This window comes from Dasypus novemcinctus, chromosome 10 (genome assembly GCF_030445035.2).
Source record: "Dasypus novemcinctus isolate mDasNov1 chromosome 10, mDasNov1.1.hap2, whole genome shotgun sequence".
NCBI classification, from domain to species: domain Eukaryota; kingdom Metazoa; phylum Chordata; class Mammalia; order Cingulata; family Dasypodidae; genus Dasypus; species Dasypus novemcinctus.
Window position 1 is genome coordinate 14415071 of NC_080682.1, and position 20006 is coordinate 14435076.

The window sequence follows — 20006 nt, forward strand, 5'->3', positions numbered from 1 at the left end:
GTAGGGTTTTTCCAGACTGACGTAATCAGGTCAGTGAAGACCAGTGTGGAAATTCTGCTGGCCGTTTCCTCACAGGATCTGGAGTTACCAAAAGATTCCAGTTTCTTCCTGGCTGGATGCACCGTGATAGGCCTCTGTGATGGCAACAGTCTCTGAAGTTCTTTGAGCTTTAAAGGTGTGCTTACTTAGTAGGTGCTCTCCCACTTCATTTCTCTTTTCTTCTGTTTTCACTAGTTTATGTGACAGTCTAGGCAAACACCTGCAGGTTTGTTTTGGTAGAGCTGGGGCTCACAAGTGGGGACCCTGAGGTCTTCAGTGGACCCAAAGAGAAAGGAGAAAAGAGGGAGAGTCTCAAAAGCATGAACTTTCTACCTATACCCCAGGCTGGGTAAGCCTAGCATTGAAGATCTATAAGTACTTTTAGTACCCCTGCCAATTTATCTGGTCTGTCCTCCGTAAGAGTACAAGTAGTGAAAGAGGCAAAATCTCCTTTTATCCAATTTAATTTTTTTCAAGCAGAGGATATACTTTGCGTAACTTGAATTATCTTAAATTTACTGAGACTTGTGTTATGGCTCAGGGTATGGTCTATCTTGGTTAATGTTCTGTGAGCACTTGAGAAGAATATGTGTTCTGTTGGGTGGAGTTTGCTACAAAAGTCGATTAAGTCAAGGTGGTTGGTAGTATCGTTTAACTCTTCTGTGACCTTACTAGTTGTCTATATGCTTGTTCTAGCGATAATTGAGAGAAGGATGTAGAAACATCTGACTGTAATTGTGGACTTGCCCTTTTCTTCTTGTAGTTTTATCAGTTTATACTTAATGTTGTTTTTTAAATTGTGGTTTTATGTGTATATATGTTTATGTATGTATATAGACATAAAATTTCCCATTTTAATTGTTTCAACTATACAGTCCAGTGATCTTAATCATTTTTACAATGTTGTGCTACCATAACCACCTTCCATTACTAAAACTTTTAATCACCCAAAACAGAAACTCTTTACCCATGAAGCAATAACTCCCCATCTACCCCCCACCTCCCACCCCCCAACCACTGGTAACCTCTGATCTACTTTCTGGCTCTATAAATTTTCTTATTCTAGATATTTCATGTAAGTGGAATCATAAAATATTTGTCCTTTGCTGTCTGACTTTTTCACTTAGCATAATGTTTATAAGGTTCATCCATGTTGTAGCATGTATCAAAACCTCGTTCTTTTTTATGACTGAAAATTTCACTGCATTCTATTTATCCATTCCTGTCGATGGACATTGAGTTGTTTCCACCTTTGGGCTATTGTGAGTAATGCCGCTTTGAACACTGATGTACAGGTATCTGTTTAAGTCCCCGCATTTAATTCTCTGGGGAATATGCGTAAAAATGAAATTGCTGGTGGTAACTATATGTTTAACCTTTTGAGAAACTTACAAACTGTTTTCTATGGCTACTGCACCATTTTGCGTTCCTACCAGCAGTGCACAAGGGTTCCCACCTTACACCGGCCTAGGTTGGCCAAAAATCAGGGAGAAAGCAAGTCTCATCATTTTGGATTTTGAACAGACTATCCTTGCTTGACCCCCATATAGATTCCTGTATATTTGGCCCAAGTGAGATTTTGCCTTGACCTTAATCCTGATCCTTCCATAAGGGATGGTGGAATCAGCTTGGTCCATGCAGATAAGAAAGCATGTAGTGGTCGGGGAGGACTGATGGCTGCAGATGGAAATCCTCCTCAAGTCATCCGAATAGTTGAGAGAAAGAAGAAACAAAGAAAACTTTGGTGTGATATAGTTTAGGATTTATGTTTTCAAAGCGGAGCCATGGGACAAAGAAGGAAGAGGCTTAACCAAGTGGCAGGTCTGTGTTTTGCTGCCAGGAAATTTCAAGAACTTATTAAATAACCTCTTTCTTGACCACCATATTGATTGAAGCTGAATGCTATTGATCTGCGTTACATCTAGCCATCAGACCTATGTCGCTTTGTTGATTGATGCTGTCCCTGGAGGTGTCTTAAATTCTCTCTGTCTTCAGAGTCCACATGAGAAGTGCTTGAGCTGCAGAGGTAAGAATGGGCTGAATGTGTGAGCTCAGCCATAGTGATAAAAGTCATGATAAAAGAAAGCCACTTTATGGAGCTCTGCTTGAGGGCTGCGCGATAGGCTTCACAGGACCTAATTCTTTTCATCCTCACACAAAATCCCCGTCTTGGGGAGAGGTATGGAGAGATTAAATAACCCGCACAAACTCCTCAACCGGGAAGTGCCTTACAGTTTCTGAGCCTTTAATCATTGGGCTTCCCCTGCAGAGATTCTCATACTTCTCAGAAGCTGAGGGCAGAGGAAGGCGCTGCTCATGGTATCCCTGGCCCCACCAGCCTCTGGGGACTGCAGAGCCCTGTGTGCCTGGCCAAAGACTGGCCAAGGACGAGTAAAGGGTCGTATTTGTGGTACTGGTATTCACTGTGCTGGGTTCCGAACATAAAAGGCCCTGATTTTTAGGTGTCTGGTTGAAATGATATCAGAAATAATGGCTGCTTACTAAGTTTGTTCCCAGAGCTGGACATTGTACTTTTCTTGGACATGCTTTGTCCTCATGGGGGCATGATTGAGAGGCAGTGGGGTGCCCTGGTGAAGGATACAGACCCCAAAGCCAGACCGCCTGTGTTGAAATGTCCTTGCCAAGAAACTGTGAGTAGGCCCAAAACGTCTCTTTGTCCCATTTTCTCGTCTGTAAAATGAGGAAGATCAAAGGATATATATACACATACACACACACACACACGCACACTGTGTGAGGCCTGTGGTGAGGGTCAGTGAGCGACTGCGTATACAGCTCCTAGAACAGGGCCCAGAGCATGGCGAGCACTCTTTAGGCATCAGCTAGGGTTACTGTCCTCAGCCCTATTTTACAGATGGGCCAGTGAGGCTCAGAGAACACTGAGCAGGTGGCAAGTCCTGGAGTGACCCCTCCAGCCTGACTGCAGAGCTGGCACTCTTCGCCCTGCTGCTACGATATCCCTGCTGAAGGGGGGTGGAGGAGGAAGGGACTCGGGCAGGGGTTTGTGAGGCTAGGGCTAGAGGTAAAGGGCTAGAGCAAGTGTGTTCTGGGAAGGTGCCTTAGGGGTTCCCTTGAAGTCAAGGGGAGACAGAGCTTGAGGGGTAGGGCTCTCCCCCTACCTTTCTGCCCAGAGCTGGTCCTCCATGATCTGACCTCTGCACTGGAATCTGGGGTGAGGTTTTGTTTGGGAAAATAAAAAGTTCCCTACTTAAAGAAAGAAGTTGAAAAAGTTTAAAGGTACACTAGGGGTAGGGTGAGCCAGGCAAGTAGGGAAAGCCCAGGAAAGGTGCCCTGCCCAGACCAGCCTGGCTGCAGGGGGAGGCCCGGTTGGGGCAGACGAGTGGGAAGCAGTGTTTTAAGGAAAATTAATCCATGGTGCCTGGCAGGGTGGTGGTGAGGGAGGTGGGTGGGCCCGTTTGGAGTTTGGGGTTGGGGTGGGGGTGGATGGATGCATTTAAGAGACTTTGGAGCAAATGCTTGGGCAAAACTGGGTGGAGACACATCAGAGATGGCCTGGAGGATGGGAACCAAAATGAGAGCAGAAGCGGGGGTCCCCCAGGACAGTGGAGGCCCGGGCAGGGCAGTGGGTTTGGAAGGTAGAAGAAAGTGAAGAGGGAGGTCCTCTGGAGATGAAGGGTTTGAAGGCAGGCGAGATGAGGGTCATCAGGTTTGGGAGGCCCAAGTGAAGGGGTGGGCCATGTCATCAAAGGAAAGCAAGTCCGTGGCCCTGCTGGGGGCTCGTAGTCAGGCCCCTGCCCCGTGCTGGGCACCTGAGCCAGCAGGGAAGTTTGTCCCATGGAGTAGAGAAGTGAATCACTTCCCTCACGTCCCCGTGCTCCTCTGTGTCCCCCTCATTGGGCAGGCATGCCACAGGAAATGGGCTCCACTTATCCATTCCTGGGTTCTCTCACTTGGGGTCCAGCCTCCAGGAAAAGGGGGGTCAGATGGAGCTTTGCACCTGAGGGGTGTTAGGTGTTATGTGTGTATGTGAAGATGGTCACTTCCTTCCTAATTCCTTATCCAAGCGGTTGCGTGCTCCCCACTGATGCCCATACAAGCTTGCATTCGAGGACCCGATTGCTGCAGAGCCTGTTTTAGAAGCCACACCCTCTGGGACCTGCTCTGCTCAGAATTTGACTGTTCTACAACCCCGCCCCTAGTTAGGTGCTTGTCAGGGAGCATTTTACAAGAATTAGTTGTGAGGGGGTGTGTGAATGTTGCTTGCTAAGGGCCAGGCCTGCTGTTGGGTGGGTTTTTTAGCAGCTCTGGGGGCTGGCCTGTTTCTCATTAAATCCTGATCACAGCCCATGTTGGTGGTGATATTCGCTCCATTTCATGAGAAACAATGATAAAGGTCAAGCACTTGGCACATGGTCATGTAGTTAGTAAAAAGGTCAAGCTGGGACTTAAGCCTTGTGATATTTGACTTCAAAGCCTTAAATTCTTTCCACTACCTTTCCTGCTGTCAAAACTATTTAGCATGGAGAGGGGCGGTGCGTGAGGAATCTCCAACCCTGAACCCAGCAATTCCTTAGCGAAAAAGAAAACTAAAGAATAAAGAAGTTTCACTTCTGTGGCTCACACTCCAAATTGTGGGGAAGGTCAACTCGGTGGTGCTTTTAGGCCAGGCAAGAAGAATGTGATTATTTTTATTACCTTCTGTGGGAAGTCTGTACTTGGGTGCACAGCTAGAGGCATTCTGGGAACAGAAAACTAGATCAGGTCTACAAATATTTCCTCATCAAGCAGCAGGATTAGGATGGTTTCTAAGGTAACAGCAGGTGTTCTCGACATGAAGGGTGGGATGGGGTGGGTTCCCACAGATTGAGCTTTCCGTGTTGCTATGGTAACAACTTCTTAGGCTACTATAGGTGGATATGGGAAATTTATAAGAAACTGAGGGATTTTAGAGTTCTCTTTGAAGTGTGATTTAAAGCTTGAAGTGGTTGGCAAGTTAGTGTTGGCTGGTAATGTGAGGAGGGGAAGTGGTTGGAGCCAGTGCTTACAAGGGGCTTCCAGATTGGAATGGGCTGAAGCTGGAACCCACCCTGCTCATGCTCACAGTTCCATTTTACGATTCCATAAGAGCAGTGATTTTGCTTGACTCAGTGTTGAACCCTAGGGGTTTTAGGCATCACCTTCTAATCATCAGATTACCCCAAGAGGCAGAATAATTCAGTACTTGCTCAGGGCTCAGGCAATTGCAAAGCACTTTCACGGATGTTAGCATCCTAGAAAGGGGGGTGGGGGCGCAGTGAGTGTGAACTCTTCAGACAGAGGCAGGTGGTGAGGGGTATCGTGAGATCTGGGGGGACCTACCTGTCTTATTCTGATCTTGTTATCCCATTGCCCTTGCTCTTGAGAAAATTTCCCTTCCCTCTTTCCTTTCTGTGTCTCTCCTTGGAGAGGATTTCTGGTGTCAGTGTAAGCTGTGTTTTTGAGCTAAACACTTACAGCAAAGAGTTCCTCATTGAGCAAGAACCATTGGTACATGGCTTATGGGTGATGATGATGCAGAGATCTGGAAGGCTGCCCTTAGTTTGAGCTCTTCCCAGCCTCCCCTGCTGGGGAGTGGCGAGAGATGTCACTGTCTTTGGCCTAAATCCACCCTGGGCGGGTAATCGGCCTCACTATCTTCCCCCAGATCGTGTTCAGGGCTTGTGGGACCGATTGATTCAAGATATAAAGGAAAGGAAAGAATTTGAGACCAAGAATAAAAGCAACCAGGGCGCAGGCAGGAAGCTTCCTTTTCCCCACACCCTGGGCAGGTAGACTGCCGGTGCCGGGGAGGTTGGGGTGTGCTTGGTGCTGCTCCAGCCTCCCAGTTTGCTGCCTCTGCCTGCAGACACACCCATACTCAGTGCTTAGCAGAGAAGGTGAGGTCCCCAGACTCTTGTGAAATGTCTTTGTCACCTCTCCCAACCCTGTGCCCCTTTTCTGTGGAATCAGTCGTCCCTGACCTGTGCCTCGCCTGGAGGGTGCCTACAGTTGTAACACAAGTCTGTTATAAACCCCTGTGGGTTGTTGTTTTAAAAAACAACTTTGAATTGGCTATGGACATTTCAAAATGGGCAAATGTCACATCAGTATACCCTCTTTCCTGCAGGCAGTGGCTGGGGCTGGGTCAGCGGGGTGGGGGTGGGGGCTTCCAGCAGGACATGCTCCCCGCCACTGGCTTTTTGATCGCTGGTGGAGATGAAGGCTCAGGGGAAGCAAAACTAAAAGAAAAAGGCTTTTTCATTCTTGGTTGTTTGTGAGGGAACCAAGCGACAGGTCTTCTTTCCTTTGGTGGAGGGAACAGGTAAATCAGCTCATACATTGCCTTTGTCATCTCTTCCCCACCAGAGGAATCTGGAGATGGTCTGATTAGCTCTGAGTGGATGCCATCGCCCCAAAAAGAGCTTGTGTTCCTGCTGTACCTGAGTGCTGTGCTGCCGCCGGAGCCTCCAAGCCTCGGCCCCCAGGCTTGGCTGGAGCAGCCCTTCCCTGAAGCCCTTCCTGCTCCTTAACTCTCCCCACCCTAAGCACACACCCCTCCTGTTAAGACCCTTCTCAGGGTGCATTTACAAAGAATTGTGAGATATTTTTGTATTGTCGTTTTTAAACCAAACTGAGTTCCTTGAGACTTAGGATCAGTTTTTACAATATACGGCTGTGTCTGACTCATGGTACTAGCTGGGTATATATTTACAGTAAATATTTACATCCCTCTCTGCTTGTTTTTTTGTTTTTTTTTTAAAGATTTATTTATTTATTTAATTTCCCCCCCTCCCCTGGTTGTCTGTTCTTGGTGTCCATTTGCTGCGTCTTGTTTCTTTGTCCGCTTCTGTTGTCATCAGCGGCACAGGAAGTGTGGGCGGCGCCACTCCTGGGCAGGCTGCACTCTCTTTTCACGCTGGGCGGCTCTCCTCACGGGCGCACTCCTTGCGCGTGGGGCTCCCCCACGCGGGGGACACCCCTGCATGGCAGGGCACTCCTTGCGCGCATCAGCACTGCGCATGACCAGCTCCACACGGGTCAAGGAGGCCCGGGGTTTGAACCGCGGACCTCCCATATGGTAGACGGACGCCCTAACCACTGGGCCAAAGTCCGTTTCCCGCTCTCTGCTTGTTAATCCTTCCTTCCTTTATTTGAGGCCTTGTACCGTTCTTGTCACATGGTAATTACTCCATGAAATAAATAAATGCAGGTGTGGATACATGGGAAAAGGCCCTGTTCTCACCCCCAGGTCTCTCACAGTTTGCCCACCAGCTGGAGGGCTTGTTCTCTCCCTCCCACCCGCCATCCTGTCTTCCACAAACAGTGTTCAGTGCTGGCGGCTGGGAAGACAGATGAATAAAACTTTCTTCACACCTTCGAGGGACTTATCTCTTCTCATCTTCAAACTCCTGTCTCCTTCCCCTTTCTGTCCAAACAGCAAACTCCAGGTACCACAAGAGAAATGCCCAGAAGCCTCCTGGGTGCTTTGTAAGTGAATGGGGGCTGAATCACGGCCCTGGGGCTGAGGGGCTGAGGCATTTGGACTTGTCAGATGCTCTGGTAAAGAAAACCTGTGGATTCTGGGTCCCCGAACAGCTCCTTGTAATCTCCCAGTTCTCTGCTTTGTGATGTCCTTGGTGGCTATGGTGACTTTAAGAAGCGCCAATCTGGATTTGTCTACCACGTAGGACGACTGGGAGCCTCAACTCTGCCAGTGTTCTCAGGTGGCAGATTTGTGGGCCATGGGCAAAATTCTGTCCTTTTCCAAATTACATACCCAGAGAAGTGCTGGCTGCTTCCAGTCTTACTGGGTGGCTCCTAGAAGAAGGTGAGGTCTTTGTGTCATCTGAAAGAAAGGTACTGGTACTTCTATGAGTGGGAGATGCTGTGATAAATTGCATAGGATAGCATTTGCCTGCCCAGGCTGGAGATGGTTTCTGAGGACAGTGATGAGTGCCACCTGCATGAAGCCGGTGGGACCAAGGAGGAATTGGTTGCTTGCATGGGTCTGTAATTGCTGGATTATGGATGACCCTGTAACTAAACTCTGATCCTCATCACATCCCTGCAATGGGCTTTTGTGAAACCAAAACACTGGAGGAGGGAAAGGACTTGGACCTCTGACAGTTTGACCCCCCAACAAGCTTCTAAGATCTCAGGCCAGCTGTTGCCTTCCTATCTCTTTCTGGGCTTGGTTTCTTCTCTGAAGTAGAGTTAATTACACCTTGTGCTCACCTCACTTTTCTAGGGTGATGTATAAATTACCAGAGTTGAGGAGTTTGCAAAGGGCTTTGATCTTAGAAGAAAGGAGCCATGTGACCATCAGGGATTGTTGGCCCATTTTACTGTTAAGGAAAATTGAGGTCCTGAAAAAGAGAACGCTTAGCATTCAGCTATTTGGCACAGTCGGGAGCGGGTCCTGAGCAGGCCCCTTCTGGCTTTTGTAAGAGCCGGCAGCGCCTTGCAAGCAGCAGGAGGGGTCAGGAGTCTCCGAGGCCTCTGGGTGCAGGAGCATCAGGCTGCGGTTGGGATCGACCAGGAGTGCGCAGCCCACATCATGCTGGGGCTCGTGACATTTCAACTGAAAACCTGATGTGTCCCAAGAGGCCTCTTTCCAGGAGTCTTGAGGACAGCAGAAGAACTCAGACTGGCCATGAGTCCATTCAAATGGGGTTTAGCCTTTCTGTGAAACGAAGGTGTTTCATACCTGAAGTTCTCGAGGCATGTGAAATGTTGCGAACGGCCGATTTTGACATCTCTGCAGTGAAAGGGAATCGGGGCAGGAGAGAAGCACTGTGACTCGAGGACCAAGCTGTTTTTCTTCTGAGTTTGGTGGTGGTCCTCTTTCCCACTCAAGGGGTGGCAGAGAGAGAAGCTAGGAGAACCCCTCCTGCTCATCTTCTGCTCTTTTGGTTCAAGAAAGGTTAGTGAAAAAGGCCTCAGGGAGCTGGGGGGTGTTCTCAGCGCCATGGGGGCTGGTGGGCCCGTTCCCCTCCGTCCCCAGCCTCTTCCTGTTTATTTCCAAGATCCTCCATTCCAGTTTGTATATTCCAGGAGGTGGTGACTCAGATGTGCCCTCTGGGGGGAGATCCCTTGTGCCTTGGGTCAGAGGCCCTGGCTGCCCACTCTGGCCAGCTGGGGCCACATGGCAGTGGGGCCCGGTGTTGCTAGATCTTCCAGTGTTTCTAGAGAGCCTGATACATGCGCTTTTACGTGAAGGTTCCTGTTTTCTGAATAGTGGCTCCTCGCTCCTCTGGTGGGGTGGGGCCTGGCCTGAGGGTGGTGGTAGGGCGCTCCTGAGTCTATTTCTGCCTGTGACCGGGTCCTGAGGTTGGCGCTGAGCACTGGTGCGTGATGTGTACGTGATGAGTGGCTGGTGGTGTGTTTATAGGCAGGGCCTGCCGCCTGGGGAGCTGAAGGCCAGAAGACCCTTCTGGAAAAACAGCCCTTGACCAGTTGGTATGGTTTTTGGGTCTTCTGGAACCCATAGTTGAGGGGCCCGGGAGTTTCCTATAAGTTTGATAGCTAGGGCCCCCAGGACTAACCGCTGGGAACTGGAGTGGTACCTGTGGCTTCCTGGCATGGAGGGTCCCCGGGGGCAGGATGGTGGTTGTGGAGACTTTGGCAAAAAGGGGCTTGTTCTTTCTTTCCTGTGCTTCTGAGGATAGTGCTTCACTCCCAGCAGGAGTGAGTGAGAGGCCCTTCTTACTTGGGGAGGAGGGTGTAGGATGCAGTCTGGACATTCAGAGGTTGACGTCCCCTGTTACATGGAATCTTCTAGTACTTGTGACCCTCTAACATCTGGAACCCTGGCCTCAGGACTGCCAGAAGGGGCCCTTTTGCTCAGGGACTTGATCCTGTTCCCCAGCCAGAGAGCTGATGTCCTGGGGGCCTGATGGCAGGGACGGGATGGTCTGAGAGGTGTAGGTTGAATTCATTGCCAGTTTTGGAGTGAATTCTCCCTGTCTACAAAGCATGTGATAATTCAGATCACCAGGTCCATATTACAGGGACTTTTGCCACAGGGAGGTCAAGACCCTCAAAGAGAACCAGATGTGGAGCTTTCTAGTCCAGGGGAAGATTGCCTGCTAAATGATGGTGAGGCAGGACGGGGTCTGAGGACGCATGTTTAATAAGTCCAGCAGGCTGCACACTTCAGTGCACTCCAGCATTATCTGGGGAATGAGCTTGCTTGTCCATTTATTTGCCATTATTCTTTCTTTAGCTTTTGTTGCTAAATTCCTGCAGTCACATATTACCAAACTTTAATTGGTAGTTTGGTGCTGCTCCTGTTCCCGCTCCTGTGAAAGCAGCAGAATCACGCGGGTTTTAGCAACATCAAGTTCCCTATGTGTGACCTGGGACTTCCAAGCCGGGGGTGGGGGGTGGTTGGGAAGATGGCTTTTCCTCACTGGCTTTTCCTCACTGTATTCACTTTCATAGACTCATCCATGAAATGCCCACGTTCACTGGCTTGGAAGTTCACTGCAAGTTCACGCAGGATAGATATATACACGCTACCCCCCCCCCACAGAGGTAGAAATAAATAGCCATTTGTCAGGCCCAATGAGAAAGCAATTCAGACTATTCCCAAATACTTGAATGTTTGTATTAGTTAGTTTGTATTTAGTCTTAGTATGTAAATATTAAGAGATTTGTTATAGGAATTGGCTCATGCATCAGTGGGGATGGGCATGTCTGAATTCTCTAGGGGCAGGCCCCAAGCTAGCAACTCTGATGAAAGTTTTGTTAAATTCCCCCAGAGAAGCTGACTGGCTGAAATAAGGAAAATTCTTTTTCTAACTGCTGAAATCAGCAGTTCTCCCTGTAAGGCCTTCAGCTGATTAGATGAGGCTTCTTTCATTCCTGAAGGCTGTCTCCTTTGTTGATTGTGGATTAATCAGCCATAGATGCAGTCAGCTCACTAATGATCTAAATCTACAGAATACCCCCAAAGTAACAAACAGGCAGGTCTTACTTGACCACACAGCTGGACCATAACCTAGCCACCTTGACACATGAATTTAATCATCACAATGTTTTACAAAGATTTCATTTTGATAATTTTTCCTCTGATCAGATCAAATGTTTTAGAAGCATCTGGTGCAGACAAGCCCATCAGCAAATCACCTTTTGGTTGCCCTTAGGACAGTTCCATGTCATTGCCTTCTGCTCAGGATAAGCTCCTGGAGCCCTCTGGGCCATGGGGCCTGTGCCCACCTACACCTGCCATCGTAGCAGCAGTGTCTTCCTGTGACACACACACACACACACAGTGGCCAGAGCTAGAGCTGGCTTCTGACACACACACACACACACACACACACACACACACACACACACACACACACACACACACACACACACACACACACAGACACTGGCCAGAGCTAGAGCTGGCTTCTGGCGAGCAGTGGCCCAGGGTCCTGCCCCCTGGTCTTGATGTAGGGGCCGACACACACACACAGTGGCCAGAGCTACCCCCCCCCCCCCCCCGCCCCACACACACACACAGTGGCCAGAGCTAGAGCTGGCTTCTGGTGAGCAGTGGCCCAGGGGCCTGCCCCCTGGTCTTGATGTAGGGGCCGACTCCCACTCAGTCTCACCCGGCAGTGCTGCTGTTCCTGAGGCAAGTCCAGAGATTAAGGTCCCAGGGGGGAAAGGCCCCCCATTTAGTGTACTTTGGCATCCCCTGGCCCACTGTGCCCACAGAGCTGAGCTGTCAGCACCAGAAGGGAAGTGCACCTGGGAGCTGGGCCCGCCCGGGAGGAATGACAAAGGGGGGGGGGAGGGGGTTCCTGCCTCTGCCCTGGACTGGCTGCCAGCTCTTTCCTCTCCGGGGCTTGCTTTTCCTGCTCTCCCTCGAGTCCCCTCAGAGTGTCAGAGGAAGGAGGAAGTAAGACAGTATGTGCCAGTTTACCTGGGTAGCTTGATTAACATGAAAATTAAGTTAAGTACCCTGGAAATCCTGAAGCTCTAGGTCTGGAGCAGGGCTTAGGACTCTGGCATTTAAACAAGGACTCTGAGGGATTCTGATGCACACAGTGGGAAACCCCTGGACTTCTCCTTCCCAGCTGTGAACCCTTCCACTCTTCTGGCTGCCTGGTGAGGTTGGGGTAGCGGTGACACTCCCACTAAGGTGGCTGTGAGGGTCATTATTACAGCAGATACATCATGCTGACAACATTCCAAGCATTGCCCTATTTTACAGACGAGGAAACTGAGGCTCAAAGAGGCTAAATAACAGCCAGGTAGTAGCAGAGCCGGGATTCAAACCCAGTTGGGCTGCCTCCAGAGTCCGTGCACCAACCCTCTAGGCCATGGTTCCCAAAGTGTGGACTGGGGAGCCCTGGGGCTCCCTGGGGCATTGTTTCTTTTTTGTCCCTCTCATGAGTCTATAGTATAGTTTCCAGAGGCACCATGACCCAGATGCTGCCATCCTCTGCTTGCTAACAGAATGGATGCTTTTGCATTTTCTTGTGTTTTAAAATTTTCTCATGCTTTGTTTCTAATATGGTTTAAAAGGAATAGGTATAATCCCCATAAACCAAAGTGCTTAAGGTCCTCAGTAATGGTTAGGTGTAAAAAAGGGCCCTGAGACCAAAACGTTTGAGCCCTGCTGCATGAGGCTTCAGTGCCTTAAATGTGATTCTCGTCACATGTCTTGTGTGGCCCCTTCTGGGGTTGATGGTTGGCACCTGTCCTGGGAACTCGTGGCTCTGCTCTGAGCTTTCCAGATACCTCAGGGGATGGGACCTCCCCACGAGTGAGAGCGAGTCCTGAGCCTGCTCGGTGCGATTGCAGATGGCACCGTGCTGCCCGGGTGTGGTTAGCCAGCGGCCCACCGCAGCGGCTTCCATCCTCAGCCCAGGAGCACCTGTCACGGGCATCCCCAGCTGCAGGACCAGACGCCTGCGCCGTGGCGGGTCCTTCCCTGGCCGGAGCCGCTGCTGCTCTTTTCGGCTGGGCCCCGCCGGAGGCCTTTGTAACAACGCCAGCATTTGCCCAGCCTCACTCTGGGCAGCCTCAGACGTTTTCTCCTCGACTCCTTGCCCTGGCCTGGGAGGGGAGCTGTGGTTACTCCTGTTTTACCGGTGAGAGCCTGAGGCCCTGAGAAGTTCAGGAACTTGTGGAAGACCCCCAGCTACACTGGAGCCCATGGCCCTGCCCAGTTCGAGGGACCCTCACCTGGTACTCACTCATCCTGCTTTGCTGCTCGTGGCAGACTCGCTCCAGTTGAATAGCAGTGTGCCTGTTAGGACCTAAAAACCACAAAGTCTTGCTCATTGCCCTACCCTCTTACATCCTGCCCCCCCCCCCCCTCCGCTGAGTTCTGCTTTGTCCCAGCATGTTTGTAGTCCGCTGTGCAGGATAAGGAGAGGCCACGCACCATGGCAGGTGCTCAGTGACCGCGGCCTGCATTGCCCCCCCAAGAGCACAGAGCTGTCCTCTTAGAACTAGGCCCCGGACCAGCCACAGCCACATGTCCAGCATGGCCTGGATTTCCAGGCCTGCCTGACCCACTGAGGCAGAGCTCTGTGGACGGGGCCAGTGCACCTGCACGTCCAGCGTGCTTCCCTAGGATTCAGGGGTGTGCCAACGCTTAAGAATCCCTGCCTTAGAGGTTGGGGCTCTATTCCACCCAGAGGAGATCGAACAGACGGTGATGGTTTGGATACGTTTTATCCGTGGGGTGGCCACGTAAGTTGTTTTCTAAGCCAGGACTCTTGAGCATGATGGGGGCCGCCGTTAATACCGCCATGGAGACAGGAGGGGAAACCTAGGCTGTCTGAGCACATGGGAGCAGGCGGCCGCTCTCGGTCAGCTTCTCCTTTCATATTTTCAGTGACCCTAGGAGATGCCATTCCCTTCCTATGACAGATGGGTAAACCGAGACCTAGAGAAGGCTGCTTCTGTCTGCTCACACAGCTCTTGCCAGAGCCCTTGACCCCAGATGCCTTCTCATGGGCTCATGCTAGCCGTGCACTGGCATGGGAGGGGGGACGGGGCTTTAGATCACTCAGTGTCAGAATCTTTTGAAAACCAACATAACCTTTGTACCCAGAAAAAAAACAGCGCTAAAGATGTGAGGTGCCGATCTAGCAAAGATAAAAACTGGAAAGTAGAAACCAGATAAGATAAAAAGTAGGTAAAAGCGGAGATCCTGTCAGCAGAAAGGAAGCGGGTGCAGGCTGTTTGTGCTTTGGTCCCTCAAGGGGCCCGTCCGTTACACAGATGCTTGATGTCCCTCCGGCAGAGTGATCAGGAGAGGACAGAAGAGACCAGTTCTTCTGCCAGAGCCGACGTTCTGTTGGGGTCAGTCACTTGCCTTTCCTCCTGATTGCTTTAGGGGCCGCTGTAATTTTTTTTTTTTCTGCCCTGATGAGGTCGCTGGTGACAGACTGCTTTGGTGGCAAGTGGAGGGGCTGCCATTGCAGAGAAACCTGAGGTGGTTAGCTCACTAAACATAGCCAGCAGTGACCCCATGGAGTCTAGGAGGTTGAAGGCAGCAAAGTCCTTTGGTCCAGACAGAAATAGACACCTACAGATGGCCTGGTGGCCTCCGTGCTGGCAGGTGGCCTTGGGCCAAATTTCTTCTTCATTCCTGGCTGCCTGGCTCTTTCCTTCTGCCTTTTCTAGTCTGTTCCTTGGGGAGCTTCACCCACGACCGCGAGGCACTGTGGATTTGCTCCTCTGGCAGCCGAGTGCTTTCATATATCCCGCCATTCAGGGTTTGGGTAGGAGGAAAGGCTCCTCGGTCTCTGGGGAGGGGATGGGCTAAGCGGCAGGAATGCGCCCGATGAGATCCTCCCCCTCCCTGAGCCTCTCTTAAGAAGAGCAGACACTGGACTTGGGCCCAAGGTCACTTCCCGGCAAGCTGCCCCTGCCTCACATCGGTGTCTTTCTCTGTTCCCAGGGAAGGATGGAGACGCTGAAAGACAAGACCTTGCAGGAGCTGGAGGAGATGCAGAATGACCCGGAAACGATTGACCGGCTGGCCCTGGAGTCCCCCGAGGTAGGGGGCGGCCAGCAGGGCAACCAGGGAAGGCTGGCTGAAGGGACTGACAGGCCCTTTTTAAGGACACTGGCTTGTTGGGAGTTTTGGGCAAATTCATTTCCCCCTTTCTGTGGCCTTCACCCTGATTTGGACACAGCCAGAGAAGCCCCTGAGCTTTCAGGCCAGTTCTAACGAATGCCAGAAAGTCTGGGCCCTCACATGGATTTGGGCACCTGGAACCTTCCAGGGCTCCAGATGCTCTGGGGAGTCTTGCCCTGCTCTTCCAGCTTGAATCTGGAGGCAGTTTCTGGAAGCTCTGGTACTGTTTTGTACTCGCCTTTCCTCAAGGGCCTTGTCTGACCCTGTATCTCCTGGTGATTCTAAGACTTCTGGAGCAATTTTGGGGCTGAGACACAGGCTCCTCTCCTTTTCCTGTCAGGACGTGGTACCTCATCCTCTCATCTGCTGGTCCTGGAGTCCTCATGACAGAAAAAGTCTCCTTTCTCTGTGTACAGAGCTTTATACTTAAAAAGGTCTTCCCCCGCGCTGCCTGTGTCCTTTGACTTGGTGACTCCCCTGCCAGGTAGGAGGGCCAGGCTGTGACCACTCAGCTGGAAATACCCACAGTCACCCCTTGAGGGGCTGCAGCCTGTCCAGTGCTCTGGAAGCGACCCCTGCTGTACCTCATGTGCAAGATGCTTGCACAGATAACCTGAGCTCATTTCATTAGCATTTAAAATTTTTTAAATTATTATTTTCAGTAATTTTTTTTTGTAGAGAAGTTGTAGGTTTACAGAAAAGTTGTGCATAAAATACATAAAATACAAAGTTCCCGTCTACTGCCCTATCACAAATAATCTTGCATCAGTGTGTTCTGTTTGTTACAGTTCATGAAAGAACATTTTTATAATTATACTATCCACCCTGTGTGTACTGTCAGCTAGAGCCCATCATTTACAATAGGGTCCGCTGTTTGTGTTGCATTGATCACCATTTGGAATGTGTTTGTGTTTTCCCAAATAAGCAGGTATGGTGTGTCTCGTCCGTGAATTTGTAATATATTAAAAACAAAAACCCAGAAAACAAAGTTTCTCCCTGCAGCTTCTCCGCAGTCCCCCTTCCTGTAAGAGGAATGCCCCTTGTTCCTGTCCTGGCCCATGCCCTTGCTGCCCCCTGCCCACCCCTCCCCTCAAACGGGCCACCTATGCTGGGGTTGGCGGTGACCGAGCACTGGGTTGAGGAGCCCCAGGAGAGCTAGCGATGGGGCCTCGACGCAGTGAGTCCTGCCCGCATCACCACACTCAGCCGTGCTCTGTGAGTGAGGACTTGAAGCAAAGCCTGGCGAAGCCCCACGCCGACCAGCCACGAGGCGCTGAGCTCTGCCCGGGGTGTAGCCGGCACAGGCCAGGCCTGTCGGACTCTTCATCCCTCCGTCTTCCATTCCTCATCATGTGGTGAGCACCATGTGGTTCTTGACTCTCCCTAGAGCGCAGTGATTATGGGGATTCCCAGGCCTGCCTCTGAGGCACCCAGAAGGCCCTGGAAGCAGGCCTTTACCTCATTGTTAGGAGGTGACTTCCAAGCCAAGCAGGCTGAGACAATCTGACGAGGCGCAGAATCACAGGAAACGGAAACAGGAACAACATTCCTCATGAGAGAAAGGCCACTTGAATTTTGTGGTGTGCAGCCATGCCTTACAAAGCGATTTGAATTCTCTGAGGGAAAAATGCTTACGTGGTTCAAAGAGAAATGAAGTAGGGCAGTGACTTTCTAATTTTATTTTTTATGTTTAGGAGATACTGGGGATTGAACCAGGGACCTCGTATGTGGGAGGTAGGCACTCAGCCAACAAGCTACATCTGCTCCCCCAGGGCAATGACTTTTGATGAGCTTTTCTACCATCAACTGAGTCACTGTGGGACTGTGAGAAGAGATAGGAGCTAACTTAGTTTGGGATGTGATTTTTGGAGAAGAGTTAGTAGTGGCTCTTTCTCCAAATAGAAGAGGATGGACAGGGGCGCCGAGGCTGCCTGGGTGAGCCCTTTGGGTGGGGGCTGGACCTGGTTGCACTGAACTCTCAAAAATGGCTGGTAAAGGGCTTCAGAGTGAAACCCTAATGGAGGAGAACCACATAAAGATTTTGAGGAGATTGGAGAGGGACAGAAATGGGTAGGACAAGGCTTAGGGGAAATGGTTCAGCATAGATATATTGACTAAGACTCATTGAAAAGGTGGTAGTTGTATATGGGGACCCAGAGGATCTGTGGGGCCCCTCAAGGGGCAGCTGAGTGAAGAGAACCTTCCATGGTTTATAAAGACAAGACTGAAAATCAGCAGCGCTGACTTCCCTAAGACGGTGATTACCAGGTGGCCAGAGAGGGTGTTTGTGGAAGCAGCCCAGGAGGCCCAGCTGTGGGGCCGGCTTGCCATGAGGTGCCGGCACAGGCTCTGGCCTGGGCAGACCCGAGGCACCTTGGCTGGGCCACATGTCCCCAAGCCCCGTGGCCCTGCCTGTGTGCCCTCTTCCCAGTCTGGGGCACAGGCCTGCCCTAGAGCGCTGAGCTCGAGCCCTGTGGCCGACCCTCAGCATGAGGGCAGACCGGCCCTGGACACCCCATATTCCAGGCCTCCCCATGGGCTTCCTGCATCTCTCGGGGGCTGAGCCAGGCCGCCTTGGTGCCGACATGCGCTGAGCTGGCGGATGAGCTGGGAGCTGGCCTTGCCAAGCTGGACCCTGAGCCCTGGAGCAGGGCTGAGCCCTCTTCCAAGATGCCACCATGGCACTGTGGCATCTTGTCCCTGTTGCCTTGAGATGGCAGGTCTGTCTTCCCTGGCAAATGGCCAGCCTTTGGGTCCCATTACGGTCAGGGGCTGCTGCCTCACCAGCTGGCAGTGACATAAACCTGGCTGTGGGGACAAAATGCCATCAGCTCGGGGAAGTGTTTTGAGGGGAGCACATCCGGGGCCTTGGTTGCCACTTCCTATGTGTGGGGAGGGTCCTCTGTTGCCCTATGGGTGTGACAACCCTGGCTCACTCTTGGTGGCCACCCTCTCCCCCCATCTATGCAGCCCCTCTGCAGGGCCCCATGTGGCCAGGGGGCAGGGGCCAGCCTCTCCAGAACCAGGGCCACAGCTCCCTCACCCTCAGAGTAGCTTTATTTTGGGGCCTCACTGCATGTCCTGCCTGTCCCTCTCTGTAGGCCTCTTGACTGAAGCTTGGGGATAAGTGGTTGGGACTTGGGGAGGCTTCCCTCCGAGAAAGCTGTGGCTTTCTCAGATCGGCCCACCCTCCCTGGGCCCTGCTCCTTCGGTGGGACCTGACACTTGCTCACCATGTAGGCAGTGGCAGGTTATCAATGTCCAGTGCCAGAGTCCCATGTGCAGGGGTGTCCACCTCGTGGGCTGGGTCAGAGTGCTTTGTCAGTTGGGCCCCAGGTTCATCTGACCATAACTGAGGGCTGAGGAAGGTCCCTGAGGTGAGCCCTCCATCCCAGAAGCCCCTGATCCAATCCACCAGCAGGTGAGCAGTGGTGGTGATGATCCTCATGGCTGGGTGTCCTGCTCTTTTAGATCCAGGACCTGCAGCTGGAACGGGAGATGGCACTGGCCACGAACCGGAGCCTGGCCGAGCGGAACCTAGAGTTCCAGACGCCCCTGGAGATCAGCCGCTCCAACCTCTCAGACAAGTACCAGGAGCTCCGGAAGCTGGTGGAACGGTGTCAGGAGCAGAAGGCAAAGCTGGGTAGGCACAGCCAGATCCCAGGAGCATGCTCGGAGGTGCTTCTCTGGAGCTCAGGGCCCCAGGCCAGGAAAGGGCTGGCACTTAGAGGAGCTTGCCGTTATTCTGAGCCCTGTGCTAAATCCTTTATCTGCTTTTTCTCCCAACAGCCAGTAAGGGTAGGTGCTCTTGTTGTTCTCATTTTACAGATGAGAAAGAAGCTCAGAGAGAGTCAAGAACTCGCTCAAGGTTACATAGCTAGAAAGAGGTGGAGTAGGGGTTTGAATCCAGAGAGCTCCTGCACTTTTTTTTTTTTTTTTGAGTTACTGGGGCTAGGAATTGAACCCAGGGCCTTGTATGTGGGAAGCCATTGCTCAACCACTGAGCCACACTGGCTCCCCTGAGTTGGCTTTTTAGTTTGTTTGCTTGTTTGTTTTTAGGAGGCCCTGGTGACCTGGGACCTCCCATGTGGGAAGCAGACGCTCACTGCTCGAGCCACCTCCACTCCCCAGGGCCTACACTCTTAACCAGCATCCTTCACTGAGGATGTAACTTAGACAGCTCGGTGTCCACACTGTCGGGGCTTGCTTGGGTTCTCTGCGTCCTGGGGTGAAGGTGGCAGGGCCTGGCCTGGTCTTGACGGGGACGCTGAGGCAGGCCGAGTGCCTTTCCCCTGCTGTGCAGAGCGAGACTGGGACTGGGTAGGTTGGGCTGAAACCCTGGTCCTCTCTGCTTCCCGGCCAGTGAGCCAGGCTCTGGATTCTCTGCTCGGGAAGGTGACCTACTGGGAGGGTCCACCAGGCCTACCCGAGGGAGTCCGCCGTAGACCCCAGTGCTGGGCTTGTGGCTCCAGGGAGGCACTTTTGAAACGTCAACTTTCCTGTCCTCCCTTCTAGAGAAATTTTCTTCAGCACTGCAGCCACGGACTTTATTAGACCTTTTGCAGTTCGAAGGCTTGAAGATAGAAGAAGAGTCTGAGGTGAGTTGGAGCGTCGGCACCCCTTCCTCCTGGAGTCGGGGCTCAGGCACCGCAGCAGGAGCCCTGGTAATTAGCACCAGGTGGTGCAGAGCACAGGCGGGCCTTCAGCAGGTCATGGCAGAGATGAGTGACACCTCTGGCCCAGCGGAGGCTCTTTTGGATGCACATTATACAAAGCCAGTCTCCAGCTGTCACGAGTGACAATGGGCAGCTGAGGGCAAGGTCCAGGGCCCCTGCAGGCCCAGGGCAGGGGCAGTGTAGCGAGATCTCCT

The 20006-nt window shown here is 51.7% G+C and overlaps 1 protein-coding gene across 6 annotated transcripts in view; it reads left to right on the forward strand.

The window, feature by feature from the left end:
* Window positions 1–20006, forward strand: part of VPS37C (VPS37C subunit of ESCRT-I) — a 30893-nt gene that overhangs the window by 2125 nt on the left and 8762 nt on the right. For 5 of the 6 annotated variants that reach the window (XM_004446477.3, XM_071217994.1, XM_004446478.5 and 2 more), the window contains 3 exons: window positions 14957–15055; window positions 18608–18779; window positions 19652–19734. In XM_004446477.3, coding sequence (XP_004446534.1) covers window positions 14963–15055; window positions 18608–18779; window positions 19652–19734 — 348 coding nt within the window. In that variant the 5' untranslated portion in view covers window positions 14957–14962. Of the gene's footprint in view, window positions 1–13568; window positions 14356–14956; window positions 15056–18607; window positions 18780–19651; window positions 19735–20006 lie in introns of those variants that run through there. The other variant, XM_004446476.5, reaches the window with a different exon arrangement.